The sequence below is a fragment of the Urocampus carinirostris genome, chromosome 1, assembly GCF_059441175.1.
Source record: "Urocampus carinirostris isolate Australia breed hairy pipefish chromosome 1, RoL_Ucar_1.0, whole genome shotgun sequence".
NCBI classification, from domain to species: domain Eukaryota; kingdom Metazoa; phylum Chordata; class Actinopteri; order Syngnathiformes; family Syngnathidae; genus Urocampus; species Urocampus carinirostris.
The window spans coordinates 23,746,416-23,768,242 of NC_142349.1; the positions used below are offsets into that span (position 1 = coordinate 23,746,416).

The 21,827-nt window shown below is 39.3% G+C and overlaps 1 protein-coding gene across 1 annotated transcript; it reads right to left on the reverse strand.

Annotated features, from left to right (window-relative positions):
• Positions 1–1,250: 1,250 nt before the first annotated feature.
• Positions 1,251–21,625, reverse strand: LOC148373999 (integrin beta-3-like). The gene is given in 14 exon segments (XM_088331010.1): positions 1,251–1,555; positions 4,666–4,832; positions 7,173–7,307; positions 7,310–7,473; positions 8,905–9,127; positions 15,391–15,820; positions 16,113–16,247; positions 16,309–16,398; positions 16,466–16,561; positions 18,040–18,201; positions 18,264–18,426; positions 18,498–18,750; positions 19,990–20,194; positions 21,514–21,625. Coding segments are annotated over 13 exon segments (2,289 nt in total). The 5' UTR covers positions 20,186–20,194; positions 21,514–21,625; the 3' UTR covers positions 1,251–1,480.
• Positions 21,626–21,827: the final 202 nt, after the last annotated feature.

Below are 21,827 nucleotides of genomic sequence, written 5' to 3' on the forward strand. Positions count from 1 at the left end.
TGTGCGGAGTTTGTATGTTCTCCCCGTGCTTGCGTGGGTTTCCTCCGGGCACTCCGGTTTCCTCCCACATTCCAAAGACATGCATTTCAGGTGAATTGGCCGGTTCAAATTGTCCCTAGGTGTGAATGAGCGAATGAGTTGTCTGTCCCTGTGTGCCCTGCGATTGGCTGGCACCCAGTTCAGGGTGTCCCCTGCCCACTGCCCGATGATTGCTGGGATGGGCTCCAGCCCCCCTGCGACTCTACTGAGGATAAGCGGTACGGCTAATGAGATGAGAAGTCGTGCTATAAAAGGTGGATGCTTCGGCGCTCACACATGGGCCACCCCCTCTTCCTCTGGGTGCAGGGCCCACAGGGTGAGATCCCGTGGGCCCACAAATGCTTACTGTCGCGTGCCAAGACGTGACTCATAAACCTGGCCTCATTCATTAAGGTAACTTGAGCACAAAAAAAAAACCAATATGCTGGCTGGTTTTTGGCTAGCCGTTAAGCCTAGCACCTATTTGTTAGGAACATTTCTTAAATTGGGCACAATACATAATCCTGTGTTTCTCCAAGAAATTACAACGTTGCCATCTTTACTCAACTCCCATTTTACAACAGTTTTTCTTTTGTTAGTTATAAATGTAAGTTTTTTTTGGATATAATGTTCTTTATTCTATCGTTTGAGTCAATTTTCCTTTTCATGTAAATAAACCCAGTCTGTTAGTATCAAACAACTTTCATTATTTATGTGTGTGTTTATATTAATTTTCTTCTGGATTGTTTAATCATTATCCTTATCTATGATCTACAAAATAAATAATTTAAATCTAAAAATAAAGTATGCATGGAGTATTGCTTCCTTTATGACAAATGCTAGACACAATGTGAGGCTATTTCAAGTTAATTCGGGTGGAAAACCGTGAACCCTACCCGCTGGCCGAATTGCTAACCACCAAATTTGATTTTACTCCAAATTGATATAATTCAGAGCCATTATTTTTCTAAAATATGACAATGGTGAACAGAAAGTATTTCATATGTAAATTATATTGCAAGAAGATGATTTGCAAGAAAGAGAAATATTGGACCTCATAATTTATTGGCATTTTTACTCACAGTTCTAAAATGAAAACATGCCTTAATTCAGCGCTTACTTAGGAAGACAATTCTTCAGCTCGAAGTTATCGTTTCCAAAATAATTTACGGAGAGTACAGTAAAGTTTTTTTTTTTAAAAAAACATTCAAAGTTTAAATACATCAAAAAAGTGGCCGTATGTGAAAACATTCTTGTAAACAAATTAGTGCATATTCAATGTGCAGACATGATGTGCCCCCCACCACTCCAAACAGCCCCAATAAAATAAAACTTACAAAAAGCTTTGCCATTTAAATTGAAATGCTTTTTTCATTGTACAAGTTAATAGAATGCAACTGGGCTGCAGCCCTCATCAAGGAATGGCATGATGTAGGTGGTTTGCTGGTCTGTCACGCTGCGATCAACTGGAGGATGCACCTCTGTAGGCCACGTTGGTGAATGTGGATGTCGCTCCTTTATACAGTGGATTGTTGGCCTGAGAAATTAAAGGCGGTTAATATTTCCCACAGAAAATAACGTAAGACTTTAGTGATGATAGGCAAGATAAAGTCCTGAATCGCACTTTTCTATAGCTTTAAGTCAAGTCATTATTATTTGTATAGCCCTTTATCACAAGGAGTCTCAAAGGGCTGCACATACCACAGGTTATTGCAAACTACAGACTTATTACACCATCCCCTGATCTAAAACCTACATGAGGGCAAGGAAAAACTCAAAAACATCAACATGAGGTAAATGAAGAAACCTTAAGTGCCGACTTTGGACCAGGATAGTGGGGTGTACCTTAAGATGGTCACCCACTGAGCAGATAGGGCAATAAGGGCATTTACTGACAAAGATACAGTCACACTCACATTTACACGAATAAAGTTTGTATGATACTTCATCGACAGTAACCTTTAGTAACAGGTACCGTGTTTGGTGAATCACTTGTTGAATTCAAGAGAAGCCTTGAACATTTTTTAAATGAGTCTGTTGGTTCTCTGTAATTGTGTACGGTATTTGGAAATGTAAATAGTGAAGACAATTTATACCATATTTATTCGCGTATAACACTTTTTTTTTGCCTAAAAACAACTCTGTTTGTTTGGACGCCTGTTATAAACTAGGTTTACTATATTTGAGCAATGATTGATCACTTGAAAAATATCGCTGACTACTACTGTAAAACAAAGGATGGAACAGGAATCGATCCTGGGTCGCGGTGGTTAGAGGGCTATCTTATCATCAAACAATTTTCATTCATGGTACCAGAGATGAATGTTAGAGAATGGAGAAAACAAAGTCACCCCGAAATGTATAAATAAACACAAAAAAAGCACGACGAGGGAAACAATTCTTGGGTGTATCTGATGATAAATCGGACATTGAAGGACATTAAAGGAATTCATTGTTAAGTGTGTGTTATGGTGTTCTGAGTTTCCGTTGTCAATTAATTATTTTAATCTTGCCGGCATACTGTATATTCAATTTTGTTTGTCAATTACAATATTTAGTTTGTGCTGAGGAGGAGGGAAACAATATTTGAAACCAATTTTAATAAAAAATGATGTGCGCGTTATACACTCTTTAATATGAAAAATAATGAAGCATTGCACATTTGGGTACACATGTTTCTTAATTGTCCGAAATCATCAACATTATAATGTATTAATTGAATATCTTAATCATAATGGGGGCTACCCTGCTCATGAGAAATTTATGTTGAACTATACTATTGCCTGGGCACCACAGCGGAGCAGTGATCAGCGCGTGTGCGGCACAGTTCTGAGGTCATGAGATCGAACCTTCCTGTGTGGCGTTTGCATGTTTTCCCCGTGCCTGCGTGGGTTTCCTCCCACACTCCAAAAACATGCATGTCAGGTTAATTGCTCGGTCCAAATTTTCCCTAGGTGTGGATGAGCGAGTGAGTTGTCTGTGTCTGTGTGCCCTGCGACTGGCTGGCAACCAGTTCAGGGTGTCCCCTGCCCACTGCCCGAAGATAGCTGGGATGGGCTCCAGCACACCCGCGATATTGAGGATAAGCGGTGCAGATAATGGATGGATACTATTGCTTATAAATTGATACCTCTTCACACGAGCTTAATCCGTTCCTGGAACATGTTCTTGGTTAGAATTGCTTGTGTAACGAGCAACTTTACCTGATATAAAATAAGTAAAATCTAATTGGCCCATTCCCAACCTCCAAAACGCATCAAATTGACCCCTAAATTGCCATCTTCCTGATCACTGAAAATACATTCAAATAGTAATTAAACATTGAAAAAAGTCAGTAAAAAGATAAATGAAATGAAATTATTGAAATAAAAGGCGAGTTGCTTATAAGCACTTATCAATTGCCTGATATTGAATACTTGTTCCCTGTGTTTTATACATTTTTTGATCATTTCAAAATGTGTACTGCGTATCACAATTTTTAGCCGGAAATTAAAAAACAAAAAACGAGACAGATCTTGTTTTGCTTATTTCGGCTTTAATCTGGATTGTCTCGGTCATTGGTAGCAGGTTACATCATCGTAGATTTTGAAACATCAGCGGTATTCTACATAGTCTGTCTTGCTATGAGTAAATAGGTGCTGTGTTGTGTTTGTAAGGTTAATTATTGCTTAAAAGGAAGATTTTAAAAGGAAATTTGCAAGGGGAGCAATAGGCAGAGGTTGACAGGTATGTGATTGAGAGACTGTTGATACTTAAGCACTGACTGCACACTCAAAATTAAAGTTGCTCTAGCTTTAAATGAATATACACACTAAAAACTAACCACAGCACAATTTTTTTATTTTTAGTAGCATAGTAGTTTGCGTGCACAAATTGGATGAGCTGATGCAGCCAGTGAGCAGTCACAAGCGTTTTCAAGCAGTCTCTAGTTATAGCCCTGGCACTGCTCATGAACTAGACTTTCCTTTGTATAGAAAACCAGATTTTTGTTGCCAATAAAACTTATATCTGAAAACAAGAATTTTGGAGTACAGTATATAAAACGATTATATCTAAAAGAGGTACCACTCGTCCTTGTAATCATGAGGATGGAGATTTTGTTTTGTCAATTTTTGTAGATAATCTAACTGATTCAACCAATCCCACAATTTTATAGTCATGAAATTGGGACTGGAATACATTTGTGTACTGGAATCACATTATCAAATCATATAGAAATGATGGCACTTGGGCTGGAATACTTATTGATAAAATCAATTATCAAAAGCGTTGGCAACGAAATGTATCATCGGTCCGTTGTGTTGCGCGATTTATGCGCAATTTAGCACGTTAATTTAATGCAAATAAGAGTGCATTACGTTTTTTAATGTAGTTGGGCTGTGGGGACATGGTTGTAGAAGCACTTTGATCCAACAGAGAGCGACTCAAGATCACATTTTGTTGTGAGACACCCTTTTGAACCGGTATCATTTTTCTATTTGTCCAAATCTTCAATATTTGAATAAAGAGGAAATTAAAATTCATTTTCTTAAAAATCGAATTCATCGATTCAATCGATAAAATAATTGAAGGATTCTTGTATTGTCAAACTAATCATTAGTTGCAGCCCAAAATGGCACTGTAAAAACGGATCATTTCAATACTCACCGTGTTCCACCTGGCTTTGGCCCGCTCCTTCTCAAACCTGTCATATTCCCTGCGGTCGTGGATGGTGACCAGCAGTTTCCAGATGAGCAAGGCTGCTAAGCCCAGGAGCAAGATGGCTCCTGCTACAGCCGACAGCACCACCAGGGTGTCGGGCCCTTGGGGACATTCTGGACAAGGCACAATTTATGCGAGGGTGAGTCCTGCTGGGATTAACTATAACAGCAATACGGTGTTCTTCCTCATTCTTTAAAGGTAAAATGGTGTGTCATTTTCTTTTCTTCCAATTTTTAACATTATCCCTGGTGTCTCAATTAAAAGCTATCTGGCATTATTCAGTCCAACTACACGGTGTGTATGAATGTATGTATATATACATATATATATATATATATATGTATATATATATATATATATATATATATAATCCTGATTTAAATGACTTGACTTGGGCCCAGTGGCTCAGTCTCAGGGGTGAAGTGTTGCCAACTTTTCTGACCGCACATGCTATTATTTTGAAATAAATCTCATACATTTTTAGACGTTATTGGAGACTTGTGAGGATAATGAGGCTCCTCAAATTGCTAGAGATCTTTTGTGCTACAATTACAAATGCTAAGAGCAAGCCGGAATGCCCGGAGGAAACCCACGCAAGCACGGGGAGAACATGCAAACTCCACACAGGAGGTTCGATTTCATGACCTCAGAACTGTGCCGCACACGCGCTAACCACTGCGTCGCCGTGCCGCCCCAGTCAGGGTCTAATCTAAATAAAAATAATTTTGATTTTTGACTTTCAATTTTTGATAAAATTGTTCAATATTGCATTGGGAAAAAAATCTTGCACATAATCTTGCTGATTTGATTTAAAAAAATAATAAAAGAAAAACTTTATACTGTTAATTCAAGCAACAAGATATTTTAAGAGACAGTGTGTATCATTTAGCACCTCCGATAGTGAAAAAATAACTTTTTAACTAATCATTAAAAAAAAAAACAATATCGATTGAAATAATAAGCAAAAAAAAACATGTTTTTCCGCACTATAAGGCGCACCAGGTTATAGAGCGCACCCCGAAAAAATAGTTTTCGGTCCTATATTTGACATACATAAGACGTACTGGACTATAAGGAGCTACAATGGGAACGTCGACAAAACAGTCAGATAGTTCAGTCAAACTTATTACCCCCTTAACATTCCCAAAGCTTACAAAGACGCAAATACTTGTCGAGAACACGCGCAGATGCGGTGCCCGTACGATGTCACTCAAATGCATCGTTCCATCATTCGGAAGGTTAAAGTCTTGGGATTCAAGAAATGCCAACCATTCCTTAGCTTCTATTTTCTTTTTTGCTCGCAACTTTACTGTGCATATGACAATAAACACTTGGAATTTAATTTAATTTAAAAATAGACACTCCATTCCATCCATTATCTGCACCGCTTGTCACAGAAACATCGAGTTCGGTCTGAAACAAGATACAGGGAAAATATATAGCCAGAGTAGCTCACCGAAGTCGTTGTGTTCAATAATAATGTGCAGCCATGGTCCTCTTATATCCGTAAGTGTAGTAAATCCAGGAGGATAAAATATTTACAAAAACAGAATAGTAAAAAATGCTTTCTCTATGCCGTCAACCACGTGCTATTCACATTCATCTTTTTTGGCCAATTGCAGGCTTTGTTTTGCCGCTTAAGCCTATGCCAGCCTGTAAAATTTACAGGCTGATTGTTTTTTTGTTTTTTACAGTGTAAATGATAAAAAGGATCCGCCCCTTGACCTCCGAATAACTTTAGCCAATAGTGATCGATTCAAATGATGATTGACACATTGGTTAGCCAATAAAACGCCGGTAAATTAATTCCAGCATACACCGCGGACTACTTGGCGTTCGGGGGAAAATCGAGTCGGCGGCTGCAAGTTAGTTGGAAGACTTTGCGACCTAATATTGATCCATAAATAAGGCGCACTGTATTAAAAGGCGCATGGTCAGCTTTTGAAAAAAATAAAGGCTTTTAGGTGCGCCTTATAGTGCGGAAAATACGGTACTATCATATCAGCAAGCATTTTTAAAAATCCTTGCAGGTCAAAATATTAGCCTTTTTACTACATAACCTGAGGCTCACCTTGAACTAGAGGGAGCAGGCATTATTGTCGGCCATTATGCTACGACAGGTATGAAAAAAACCTTATAAAGTCCGAACGAAAATGAGAAGGAAAATGGTAAATTCTGGTCACTATCGGTTTTCTTAGTTTGTGTTCTTCCTTGTGCTTTTTAGCACTCCTATTTGGTAGCTCTAGAGCAGCATTGATTGGTCAAACATTACACAGTGTCATTTTAAGCTAAAAACGAAAGAAAATAAATTGATTTTGAAAATGTTTTTGGTGTATGGTGTGCCTTGACATCTCTTAATAAAAAAAAAGGTACTGGCTCAAAAAAGGTTAAAAAAACACTTATTTGAAACACAAGCAATGTGTTCATTAGGGCAAGCGTCAATAAAACATTACCTGGTTCTTTTATCACAAATAAGATGGATTTGCCACTTTCGTCTTCGTAATACTGGAAATGCTCCACGCAGTCGTTCTCGTCCTTGTACGAGCAGTTGACAGCGTTGGTTGAGAGGAACTCTGCGCGACAAAGGTGTCGAGATTGAACCCATCGGACTGACGTTCATGAAATGAAACCTTCATGATGTTAGCGTGCTCACCGAGTTGGGTCACAACTTTTATTTCGTCCTTGCAGATGCGACTGCAGCTGTCGTCTTCGATGTACTGGCCTCTCTTGAAATGTTGACACTCCACACACTTCCTACAAGAAGATCACCCAAACACGCGTTCCGTGTCACATGTGTTGTGTGTATGCTATTACAACAAAGAGGGGTTTGCCTTGAGAAACTCATTGATGGAATATTACTACTATAATGTGAAGTTAAACGACAACACATTTAAGGGAAAATGAGTGCAGACTAACACATTTTAAAAAGATACCGTTTTAATGAAATATGTACAACAAGTAACCTTGTCTGGCAAAAAAAAAAAGTATCATTTATATGTGAAAAAAGGAAATCACTTCTAATTGTGACTGGGCACTCAAATATTAAAGGAACAGTGTGTATTATCTCGCATCACCTGGTGGTAAAAAAACTTAATTGACTTAAAAAAAAAAAAAAAATGGATATACATATTCAGGAAAATACAAGATGTATCAGATAAACTTGATTTTTTTTAAATACTTATCAAGTAGTTTTGTGTTTATTTCACATAAACATGAGAGAGCTGACATAATTGTCTGCCACCTTACTGCTGAGGGTACCTGAAAAAACGAAAGCCTCACTGAAGACTGGGCAAAAAAAATTAAAAGAACACGGTGCCGTTTGGTCTCCATAGTTTGTATTTCCCCTTGTACGTTTTCAGCACTCGTTTCCATTAGCATAAAACAATATAGTTACATCTAGTGGTCAAACAGTAAACACTGTCTATTTAAAAGATTGACAACAAAGATATTTGTAATACAGACTCAGTGTAATTAGCGTTCATTCTCTTCCTTATGGTCGTTATAAATCATCCTTTATAGATAATAGTAGCACCACGTTTGATTTTATTGTCAACATTTTTAAATGGACGTTATGTATAATTTAGAACCCCCTTGTCGTAAAAAAGAACGTATTCATTTTAAAAAATAATATTTATTTGATTAATAGGAAAAAATGAATACAATTTCAATATTAAACACAATATTTAGTTTTCTCATTCTTTATCTTCTGGTTCATGTAGCTTCCTCGTTTCTTTTCTATTTTATATGTTTTGGATTTTGAAAATTGTTTGACAATAATCAGGAAGCCTTGCAATACTTGTAATGTATATTCAGAATAAATTAGAACAACATTACTATTTTTCTGTTCCATCATTGAAAAAAAATAGTTAAATCCGTCTGTTGAATGTTAGGTTAGACAGTAATCAAGAGGTTGTTGTTCAAGCAGCTTCTAGAACGTCCAAATGCATGCAAAAATAAGAACAAAGTTCAAGAAGGAAAAAAAGATCAATATATATTTTTCTACTTTCATCTCGATTTAATTTGATGTTTATTATTATCTACTAAATAAGAACAGTAAATATATTGGAAGAGGGAAGTCAGGGATTCCATGCCTAAAGCTGCTACCTCAGTAACCATGCAAATAAGAGGCAGACAATGCATATCTGGATGGCCGGACGGACGGATGAAGAAAGTTTCATACGTTACTTTTTGATCGTGCACGAGTCAGGACAGGTGGGACACTTTTCGCAGGTGGAACCATAGGCCCCGGGTTGCGTGCATTGGCACAGGCCACACTCGCAGTTACCGCGGCCGCTGCACAGCAGGCCCATGCTGGACATGCAAGTGTCAATGCGTGTGCTGCAGTTACAGTTGTCCCCCACCCAACCGGCATCACACTTGCAGAAACCACAGCTGCACCTGCCGTGGTCTGAGAAGGACAATTAATACCTCATTTAGTTGACAAGGACAGGCTCAAACTATTTATTCATGCTATTCTTAGATATCGTTGAAAGGGATTCAAAATTCTTAAACATGAAAAAATGTGAGAATATAGTGATTGTTTTATTGTTTTTTGTTTTGTTTTTGCTCTAGGGTAGCACAGTTCTGTGGTCAATGATTCAAATTCAGCTACCAGCCTCCCCGTGCGGAGTTTGCATGTTCTACCGGTGCTTTGCGTGAGTTTCCTCTGGGCTCTCCAGTTTCCTCCCACATTCCAAAAACATGCATGTCAGGTTAATAGCCCGGTTCAAATTTTCTCTAGGTGTGAATGAGTGAGTGACTTGTCTGTCTCTGTGTGCCCTGTAACTGGCTGGCCAGTTCAGGGTGTCCCCTGCCCACTAAGGATAAGTGGTGCAGGTAATGGCTTTTGCATGAGATCTCTCTCTCATTATATATATATATATATATATATATATATATATATATATATATATATATATATATATATATATATATATATATATATATATATCCCCGCGACCCTAATGAGGATAAGCGGTACAGCTAATGAGATGAGATGAGATATATATATATATATATATATATATATATATATATATATATATATATATATATATATATATATATGAAATAGATCTACAGTGCATCCGAAAAGTATTCACAGCGCTTCACTTTTTCCACATTTTGTTTTGTTACAGCCTCATTCCAAATTATATTAAATTAATCCAGCCAATGGTCCTCATCTGGCCCTCGGGCTGTAACTTCGACATGACTGCACTAGAGCGTCCTCTTTTGTCTTTTCCTGTGTGGGATGTGCATGCCAATAATATGGTAATGTAAAAATGGTCAGACAGGCAGGGGAGTTGAATAGATGATACATTTTTGAAGATGAGGCGAAGCTCCATAGGCTGAAGTAAATAAAGATAAAGTTTTAATGTAGTTTAGCTCTGCTGAAATAGCAGTCCAATAGTTTATCACCATATCCCCCCAACTAGCACTCTTTTGATGAGTGGAAAAACACATTTAAATATGAATACAACAAACATCTGAATTTACTAAAAGGGGGCTTTAAAATCTGTCAGCAAAAGAAGTATGAATGACTAAAGGGAAGCATGGCTCAGCAAAGAACAGTTATGTTCTTCCTGACAAAGCTAGGAAGTGCACTATTGTTAAAAAGAGCTTCCCCGTTTCCTTATCAGAGAGATTAAGTGCATGACAATGCTTCCTGACATGCAAACTGAGTGAGAGTAAAGGAAAACATGTTCCATTCCACCACACTTGGGAATTGTACATAATCCACATAAAATCTACAATATCCAGAGTTCGTACACCTTTTTCATGACCAAATTCAAGCACTTTGAAGGCCATTTTTTTCTTTTTTTCCAGCAACTCTTTTGTTGTTGACTCTGATGACTAGTCAAGTCAAGTCGTGTTTATTTGTACAGCCCTTAATCACAAGGAGTCTCAAAGAGCTGCTCGGACCAAGGATTATTGCAAACCATAGACTATTTTTACACCATGTGTTTTCTATCATACCATTTTTGTAAAACTGTCAATATTTAAAATGTCATGTGTTTTTTGGGGGGATACCCAGCAAAACATATGCAATTACTAATTATTAGTTAATTTGGTGAATAATGTTTTATTATTATCGATAATATATGATTAATAAAACAGAAAATCGCAGGAGTTGTTCCGGAGCTCTTCCCAGTGAGCTGAGCCAAAAAATAACGGCTTTCTGAATAGAGCTGTTTCTTATGGGTGCAACCAGTAGGTGGCGGTGACGCATCACATTTCAACACCATAATGACAAGGCACCAAAGCAGGCGTGTCGGCATCATTTTCAAGCACTTTTTCTTTTTTTCTTTTATTCATTGCGTGGTCGATAGCATCAGACGGTCAAGAAACATGGCCATTATTGCTGCTGTAAAAATGACCACAGTGTTTGTCCCCTTGTAGAGTCCACAAGAGGGGTGTTTCTCAACCCTTTTTGAGTCATGCACACTTTATTAATTAAAAGAAATCTCTCTACATATATCATATATAATCTCTATAATATTTTTTTTGGACCGATCAATCCTTATCCATATCAATGAACTGCAAAATTGACAATTTAAAACTAAAATTACAATACGTTGTCAAGATTGTTTCCTTCTTGATACTTGATACAAAAGAGACCATCTTGGGAACAAATTCGTGTGGCAAATCATGAACACCACCTGCTGGTCAAATCGGCAAACACCAAATTAGATTCTAAATGAATGAATAAATATAATTTAAAGCAATTTTCTCTTCACAATATCAATAAAAGTGTATATGTTTACACAACGTAAATGAATGAATAAATATAATTTAAAGCAATTTTCTCTTCACAATATCAATAAAAGTGTATATGTTTACACAACTTATTTTTAACAAACGTTTTAATGTTTCGAGTCCATATTCTGATAATTCTGTATACGCACCTTTCAACTAATTTTCGCATGGTACTTAGAAGTCTATCCATTAAAAGAATATGAACTAAAATGGCCTTTTTAGGCCATGAAACCCAAGGCCTGTAAATGAATCTCATTTCCCATGTGTTGACGCCTTTTTACAGGTGGAGGAAGTTTCACAGTTGTGAAGAGGAAGGAAAAGCTCCTCTTTTCCTGATAGTTTAGGCATGGATGTGCTTGGATCACGACCTCCAACTGTCACAATGCAATATGCTAGGAAGATACAGTAAAGCATGTAATAAACACATTTCAAAAATGGCTATAAACAAGGGTCAGACTGATCAAATGAGGATTTTTTTAAATTACGCATATAGCCTGGTGAACCTAACTGAACCTGGTGAAAAAAGGGAAAAAAAATCTAAAATAATAATTGCAATTTTTTATCATTCACTTGACCAAAATATTTGTAAAATATGATTTTATTAAATCACAGTTAAATGGATTGTAAATGTCTATTAACTAAAAGAAACACATTCTTCAAAGGGGAAGTGACATACTGTTAAAAAAATACACAATTCAATTTTAATTTTCTATCATGCACTTAAAGTTTATTCTGTTTTTTATATTGGATACCTGGGAAGGAAATTGTATAATATGTGAGCTCATTATTTTAACTTGTATTGTGCACGGGTGTTAATTGTTTTGACTATTATGAACGGTTTACATCATTGTCACTATTGGCCAATCGTGTTGGTGTTCTCTGATTTCCACACCCTTTAGAGCACATCCGCATTTAGATCCTCCGACATTTGATTAAAAAAAAAAGAAAGGGCTCAGGGGAGAGACTTTAGAAACAGGTTGGAATTTCTTATCTGAGGTTTGGGCTCTCCTGTGTTCTCCTTGCGAGTTCAAAGTCAATTGATGTCTTCGCTCCTTATTTTGAGTCCTTACTAAACTTTAAACTTAAGGGTGATGTCAATATTGAAACCTTTTTACCCACGTTCCCCCATTCGCTTGCTTGTGTCATCATTGAATCCTCTGTTGAGATCTTGATGCAGGTAAATGCATTTCTTAGGCATATGTAGTCCTAAATTGGATACGGATCCGATCTTTTGGCATGGGCGACTGTCCAAAGGGTCAAGGCGCATTTATGCTACCTGCATTATCACTGCCTTCAACCAGGCGTGAGGAAGCAGAGAAATAAACAACGACGGACAGAGTGTCATTAAGACACACATCCATTGAAGATGACACTTGTTTATTTTGTAACTCACGGAACAGCCAACATTGCATCATTGATTCTTAAGATGGCACACGAGTTCATCCTTAAAGCGATAGTATCCTCTATTGGTAGTTAACAATATTTACATTCTAATCCCACCACTCAGACAGTATTCAATGGAGTAAAATGAGGTTTTACATCCATCCATTATCTGCACCGCTTATCCTTAGTAGGGTCGCAAGGGTGCTTGTGCCCATCCCAGCCATCGTCAAGCAGTGGGCAGGGGACACCCTGAACTGGTTGCCAGCCAGCCGCAGGGCACACAGAGACAGACAACTCACTCACTCATTCACACATAGGGACAATTTGGACGGGCCAATTAACCTAAGGGGCCGGTCACACAGACATTTGCGGCTGAATCACGGCTAAAATTTTGCGTTTTTTTTTTGCCCGTGGTTGCCCGGGATGGAAAATGCGCAAAATTGGCTAACCCGCTGTTGAAGTGTGGTATGGCTGGAAAAAAGACGCCGGCGACTGTTCCGCTTCCTCTCATCGCGTCATTTGCGCGTCATTTCCGTGTTTATACCACGTGTATAAAGACTGCCAAGCCGGTGTTGTGCCCAAATCCGACTCCTACGCAACACCCACACCGCCCCACCCCCTCGCGTGACTTTTTCATCCATGTTAACAAACGCATTTTGTAAAATACGATCGCACTTTATTGTTTAAATAAACGCGTTATATAGACTAGCATCTCCCAATTGTTATAATTAACTCGCTTTATAGTTTTAATAAGCGTTTTATATAGAATACGATCGCTTTCGTTGGAAGCGCAGCAGACTGCGCGTTCACGCGAGGGGGGAGGTTCTACCGTTAAATAATGTTCACAACAAAAACAAAGATGGAATGGTTTAAACTATATTACATTTCCAACAAATGCAAGACGAAGTGGTTTTGGTTATATATTCGCCATTACATTCCCTAAATGTGAGATTAGACGAGGTAAATGTGGTTGTAGTAGCGAGGGGAAGCAAATCTCGGAACCGGGCTGTAGAATATCGTAATCGCACAAGTCACAGTCCCGTGAGGAGCAAGATTTCAAGCTGTGGCATCATTTTTATTTTATTATCTTGTAAAGAAATGTCAAGATGTAAAAATGGATTAAGACGAGGTTACCACGCTGACGGAGGGGGGGGTGTTAAGGGTTATTGGTCCATTTGCTTTACTCATTATTCATTATCGATCAGTTCATAATACTCTATAAAGCTTAGCTTAGGGGATTCTTATTCTCAGCCAAAAGGCCAAGTTAAGGTCCTAGCATTAAAGCCTTGCTGAGACCATTACGGATGCACCGAATGATTTATTCGAAATGAAGAGAAACTACGCTGACGGGGATCCATGTTCACCCCTTTAACGTCACGAGCACGCTTGGCATTCGCGCTGTTTATACACGGAGAAAGGCGTTTGACTGTCACATGCGTAACACGCTAATTTCACGTAATAACACCGCGATACAGGCGCAGAACATGCTCCACCCACGATTACCCGCTGAAATTTCCCGTCCTACCCAAGTATAACTGCGCCCTGGCCGCGACCATAGCACGTCATTTCCGCGTCATTAACTCGTGTTGACCACGTGTGCGGCACGCGTTTTAAACACGTGCTCAAACTTTTGAGCTGCTCAAAAGTTTTGAACGCGGCCAACCACGTGAAAATTTGCGACCGCGAGTAATGCACAGCTCTATCTCGTTTATATGGCGGGCTCAAAACATCCAACAGCGCCCCAGCGGCATCTGCTTCACGACCTGAAATTTCTGGCCGTGGTTAAGCCTCACTACGCTCGTTAAAGGCTGTGTACCCACGCTCCGAAGAATTGAGCAGGTCAAATATATTTCGCGCTGCCACCCGCGCGCGATTTCCCGAACTCGAGTTAAGCACAGCGGTATCTTGTCTTAATGGCGAGCTCAATGCGTCCAATAGCATCCGCCTCAAGAGCAGACATTTCTAGCCGTGATTCAGCTGCAAATGTCTGTGTGACTGGCCCCTAACATGCATGTTTTCAGTTACTTAATATTTAGGGGGACAACGCTCCGCTGTTTACATCCATGAGTACTTCCTCAAACATGAGTGCATTGCATGTGACGTCACGTGTTCCCTTGTGCGCATGCGGGACTGTTGTGGTGCATTCACACAGGAAGATCAAGTTGCATGCATGTCACATTTAGTTAATAATGTGAATGATCTCTCAAAAACATCGGATTCTCCCAAATATTTTGAATTAAGCATTAAGCTCTGCAGTGTGAATGAAGTCTTAGACTAGCTTTTAACTCCTCATTTTTCATCGTTCAAACGTACCACGTAAAAGACCATGGTTTAAGTTCAGTCTGAAATGTAGCAGTGCCAGTAATTTAACAATAGGTAAAAAAAATAGAACTTATTTTTCCTTCTGTGAGGTTCAGTACTAAACTACCCATGGCCCGGTACTGGTCCACTTCAACCGGTCTGCAGCCCAGTTGTTATCTGAGTACTGTTCTAAGAGATCTGGCTTTTCTCCGTACAAATATGGCCTCTTACCTGAGCACAGAGCACCCTTGAAGCGCAGGCAATTGAAGTCATCGCACTCACAGTGTTTTCCCCAAACTCTCCCGAAGTCACTGTCGTGGCACGAACACTGTCCGCACAGGCAGTCGCCACGCCCGTTGCAGATGGGGCTGCCGGGTTTGGGGATGCACTTGGCGTCGTCGGAAGGGCTGTAATCCTCCAGGGAGCACTCGCAGTGAGGGCCCAGCCGCCCAGCGTGGCACTTGCACACGCCGCACTCGTAAGTTCCATTGCCATTGCTGCAGGACGGGCTGTCGGATTCCGCTTCAGCCTCGCAGTCGCACGCACAAGCAAAATCCACAGTCACCTCCAATGAGTCTTTGAATCCTAAAGGTTTGATGGTAAATGTCTGTGTTCTTTCCTTTGGGCAGCTTCGTAGTTGAGCGTCCACACTGAAAGACACCTGACAAAATAGTTGTTTTCAATTTAGGTTTTTATTGCAGGGGATATACAAACTATGTCCTGGGGTCACTTTTGCAATTATAGTTTTTTTTGTTACTGGTTATCAAGCTAAACTGCATTAAAATTAAAACATAAGAGCTGAAATGAACAAAATGATTTTCTCTTTGAACAAGTACATACTTTCTGCATTGTAATAGTTTATCTAAATGGCATTCATGAAAAGCTATTTGCATTTCTGTTAAAGCAAAAAAAAAAAATAAATCAAAGTATGGTTAATAATTTCATCAACATACCGTGTCACCAATCTTAAGGCCAGTGCAAGACTTTAGACCAGGGATGATTTCACCATTTAGGCAGGTTGCATTGAAGGACAAATTCAACTCCTCTGGGACACCAAGAAGCTCCAGCTCCACTTTAGAACGAATTTTCTGCATCCAGATGATCATTAACTTAAATTTGGATTCAAGGAACTCGATGGGAATTACTTACAGCGTACGCCTCCTCAATCAGCTCAATGACATTCCCAGAATCACCGGACAACTTTCCCACGGTGGTGCCTGGAATGAGATGACTGTATTCCTACAAAAAGACGGCATGGATCAGCTCATGAATTTCTGGTGTTTTCAAAATGAAACGGCACATTTACCTTATAGAGTGGCACCACAGGGTTTGTCACTGCAAAAATCAAGTTGATGTTGTTTTCTGACATTTTCTCAGTCAGAAGAGCCAAGGAGGGATAGTCCTGGGAAGAAGGTCAGAAAATATCGGATGAAAATTCAGACAAAAATTATCTAAGCAGGCATGGTGGCCAAAGGGTAAGGTGTTGTTTTCGTAAACCATAGATTGTGGATTAAATTCACTCCTGAGCTTACTAGTACTTTATAATCAGCTGAATTATAAATTTCAGAATTGCTCTTGCCAGGAGAGGCTGTTCATTTGAAACAGCCATCCCCAACCACTGAGTCGTGAATGGCTACCCGACCAAACAGAAAGGAAAAAAAGTTACATTTTCAGCTTATTGTTGTTTTATTAACAACGTTACCGTCACACAGAATGTGAACCAGGCATTTTAGGCGTTATGTTTGAAATAATATCAATTTGGTTTACACAGATGGGCACAGTTACAGCGACAGAGGAATCAAACCAAATTTAGCACCTACAGCCAATCGTGTGGAGAACAGTCAACTGCAACTCAATGTCATGTATGCTGAACGCGTCGAGTAAAGAAGAGTGGCCATGAAAAAAACCTTTTGCAATTGACGAAAGATCAATCATTAAAGGTTTATTTGGTGATTTTGTATTTTTTGAAGTACTTGGCACACGTCTCAATGACATTTTGCGTTTAATTTTACCATAGCGACTAGTGTGTTGCAATGAGTTGGCTCAAAGATACCCATGTCCTGTGATCCTAGTGCGACGTTACGAGGACACACAAATATTGTACATGATTACACAGTGGATTTATGCTTATTATTGTTGTTGAGGTTGTTGATATTGATAATGTCATAGTTGTGACTACTGTAATACTTGTTATTAATGTCTCTCATCTCTCATCTCATTAGCTACACCGCTTATCCTCAGTAGGGTTGCAGGGGTGCTGGAGCCCATCCCAGCAATCATCGGGCAGTGGGCAGGGGACACCCTGAACTGGTTGCCAGCATATCGCAGGGCACACAGGTACAGACAACTCGCTCGCTCATTCACACCTAGGGACAATTTGGACCGGCCAATCATTGATATTTTTATTAGCACTATTTCAGGAAAAAATACAAAAATGTTGATTCCTGACCCTGGTACTGGCAGTGGAAATTGTGTAAGACATGAAACTAGTCCATTGTACAGAAAAGGTTTGGGACCAATGCTTTAAATTCAGTTCTACATTCAAGTAAGATGAGAGCATTTGTTTCTTTCCAACCGCTTGTCCTAATAAGGGTCACTGGGGTGCTGGGGCCCATCTTAACTGATATCAAGAGGGCAGAGGACACCCTGGAATGGTTGCAAAAAATGAAAATTCCATAATCCCCCCAAGTGCTTCCATGTTTTTTGAGTGAGCCTTTGAGCGGTGTAGTATAAACGTATTGACACACTCGCCACAAAGTGGGGTTTCTGGTATTTCTAAATATAAAGCAAGTATAAAACTTCCAGCTTATTAAACACAACCACACAAAAACATAATTCATTGACAAAAGATGGACAGAAAAACAGCGGCCGTTTCCTTACCAGAACAGTGGATTTGTTGTAAACATTGTCGCTACCCAAGTGACATTGTCCATCGTTTGGCTGCACTATCCCAGCGATGCGTCCATCCAGGGCGATATGCGTTTGGGCATCAGTGGTGAACACCAAAAGGTGTGAGGCATCAGGACGCCAACCAATTTGTTCCTTCAAGATTGGCAAAAGATGTAACGCAAGGAACAGGGAAACCGTGTCAAATGAAATCCTACCTTGCACACTACCGCCTGCATGACAGCATCAAATCCACCTTCTGGGGCATCTCTATTGCGGGACACCTGCTGCTTCTCCACCTCCTCTGTGAAACGAGCCACCTCCTCAGTGAGGGATAGCACGTGCTTGAAGCCAAAGTGGGCCTGACATTCATCATGTATCCTTTGGGATTTGGCCAACAGGAAATCAGGTATTGGGGAAAGCCTCGGCAACAGATATTTGGTATCACTTACTCATAGCACGGGTTATCAATTGCATCTGGTGGAGCCATGTACATATAAGGCGACACAGTTTTGTCTACAAAGGCTCCAAAACCCATACGGAGGTTACTGGTGGTCTTGCCCATGGTCTTTGCCAGCTCATTACCAAGAGTTCGCAAACGAGCCAGGTCGTCCTTCATAGAGAAAGATAGATCCATCAGGTAGTAGAGATCCACTGGGTAGTCCTCCACTTGTTTCACGCTGACAGTGAATCTCTTGGAATCACCTGCAAAAAAGTGTTTGATGACACTAGGGGCTGCTTAGGGCGTGCACAAAGACAACAGGCGCTGCTACAGCTCATACCCTTCTGCCATTGCTAAAAAGTGCAGGTCGTTTATGGTTTTTGTCATTTTTTTGGGTAATTTCAAAATATTCTACTTTCTGCCGCCATATTCTTGCTGAAAACATAATTGCAGCCTCTGTCAAGCTTGTGTGGCACGTGCTCATACGTATATCTTAGATGAGCTCAAATAAACTCTTCTTTTCTTAATATTTGTTGTTTGGCAATTGGACTGTATTTGAAACAGTTCTTTTCTTGATTTCATCATTTCAACAGAGGAATAAAATAAAACAATGAGCACAATCATGAGATCACTAATAAGCCGCCACCCCCTCCCCTGAACCCATTCCTGCCCTCCTAATGCGCTTCGTAGCCAGAACACTATTGATAAAAGTAAAATAAAAGCAGATAGGCGCTGTGAATTTTTTTTATAAAAGCTCTTTGAACTCAGTTGCCCATTGTTAACCCATAAGTAAGGGAAAATATTTATATTTAAACTTTTTAAGGACACCTCAAATTACGCACCCCACCGCAACGTTGAGGGCATAAATTAACATATCTTTAATCCATCGATGATGTGTATGAAGTTCTGATGTTCAAAACGGCCCCATGCTTCCTAAACGTTTAAAGCTAGAGAGAAAACTTGTCTGTCATTAATAATCTAAGATCTGATGGAAACTTCATCGTTAAAATGTTGTCAATGTTTCTATCAATTTATAAGGGAATAAATTAATGATACAGGGTGTTTCAAACCATTTGGTATCCTTTGAGATTTAAAGTATATTATTTAGTCAAATAAAATCAAAAGGTATATGAAATTCCAAAACATGTGCAAAAAAGTGAACAATTTTCCAAATAGGTAATATGCGCACCACCTGAAACACATCAAGTCGGCAATCCAGTTCCTGCCAAACACCCTGAAGCATATTTTTGGGAAACAGTCTCCAGTTGAGTTCTTCTATGTTTGCATAAAGATGCTAATACATTTTGAAGTAATTTGAAGGAGATCTAACAAAGTCATTAGATTGAGATATAGGTATCACTTTTTTTTAACCCTGTATATTCGATTTACATTGTATAATTGCATAAGAAATGTGGACCTTTAGAGCACATGCACCACAAAATATCAAAGCATGCCAGTGGGATGCAGTTAAAGGATCTCGACTTGGGTTTTGTTTGCTCTACCTGGCCTGAGGACCATGCGGATCTTCTGTGGCTGGATCTGGGTGACGACTCCTGCTGTGCCGGAGGCTGTGTCAGTCAGTGCCCTGTCCTCCAGCACCGCCAACGTGCTGGCAGGTGACTCCAGATCTGCCTCTAAGCAGCCACCGTCCAGGAGGTTCTGCTTCAAGTCGCAGCGTGAAACCCCAGGTCCGCCCATCCCAAAGGTCTGCCGAAAAAGACATTTTGTTTATATCTACCTTTCGGCCTATGAATGTCTAAACCAGATATAAGTGCTCTCGATTTTATTCATAGCAATTTGTTCTATTCCTACCCACCAGTTTAAATGTGCTAGCAATTATTAAATTTGATGAATACGGTTTTGGGAGACAAATACAATTGCATTGTTTATTTTAGGCTGCTAACACCTCAGCCGACATTTCAGTAGTTCCGGGTACGGATCGAAACACAAATAAAACATTCCTGAATTTATGGAGGAGTAGTTACGGTATGCAGCTAAAGTCAACTGCTATGTTCACTCTTCCTTGGGTTGGAAATTTACCGATGACTGAAAATGGCATCACAGTTGCTGAAGTCTCAAATAACACCCAATAATAGTTCAGCTTCAAAAACAGGTAAGTGTATTCATTCTTACCTGAGCTCAGAGTAAGTGTGATGTTTAAGTGTGACTGTATGGCCAATTCCTGAAATATTGTTTTTGTTTTTTAAATATGTGAAGAACTATGAAATATGTAATACTATTTATCATCTTATTAAAAACTGAATACATATGTAATTTATGACTTGTAACTGTAATCCACTGTTTCTTGTCCTTTTTAACTTTTGTTGCCCTAGTGAAATATATTTTAGGCAAGGAAACCACAAACGACTGAGGATCTTTGCCATTGTATACAGAAGGGGAAAAACTGCCTCATAAACACATTATTTGCTCATACCTTGATTTTCACTGTAAAAGGCCATTTTGACCGTTGTTGTTAAGTAAAAATGACGTCACAGCTGCTCATGCTGCCATTGAGGACCACAGCTTTTATTCGGAAAGCCCATGAAACAATATTGGTTGTTATCTGGTCATTTTAATGGGATAGAAATTACCAAACGGGCATACCCTGTGCTAGATAAAATATGGAGACTATTGCTTCTTAACCTCTATCTTACAAACACAATGATATTCAAAATACTTAATTCAGTATTAAGAGGGGCTGAGAAATACTTGTAAGGAAGTTCCTTAAGTTGAGTTTCCCTTAAAGATCATGAACCTGGTGACCAATTTATGTGTAAAAATAAAATAAAATAATTTATATATATATATAATTGGGAAAAATTTAGAAATTTAGCGCACCCACGTCTTGTGGGCTTTTTTTTTTTAAGGACAGAAAAATAATATCGCAAATATACTACGAAATATAAAATCAGGAAAACTGTAATATGCAATGATTAGTGTATATGAATGGTAATAAACATTTTCCTCCTACAAAGGAAAACTGCTTTATTTTTGTTGTGCAGATTAAAATTCCTGCTTTACAATACCTTTTGTGAGCACCACGCACAGTTGGGGTCAACTGCCAGACACTGCTGACATGTCGTGACACCTCGCGACGTGCACACGTTGGACCCTGTCGGCACAATCACAAAACTTTCAGGCACATTTTTCACCGCAGAATGGCATTTCCATTTCCCTCATGATTCAGCCCCAAAGAGTATGTTCGAGCAAGATAGCACTCGTCAAACGCAAGCTGCCTTCCAGGAAGGAGCTGAGCAAACATGCCCATTGATGGTTGACTTGTGAATCTTCTGGTGCCGGCATGAGAACAAGCTTTTTAGTTTTGCAATTTTTTTTTCAG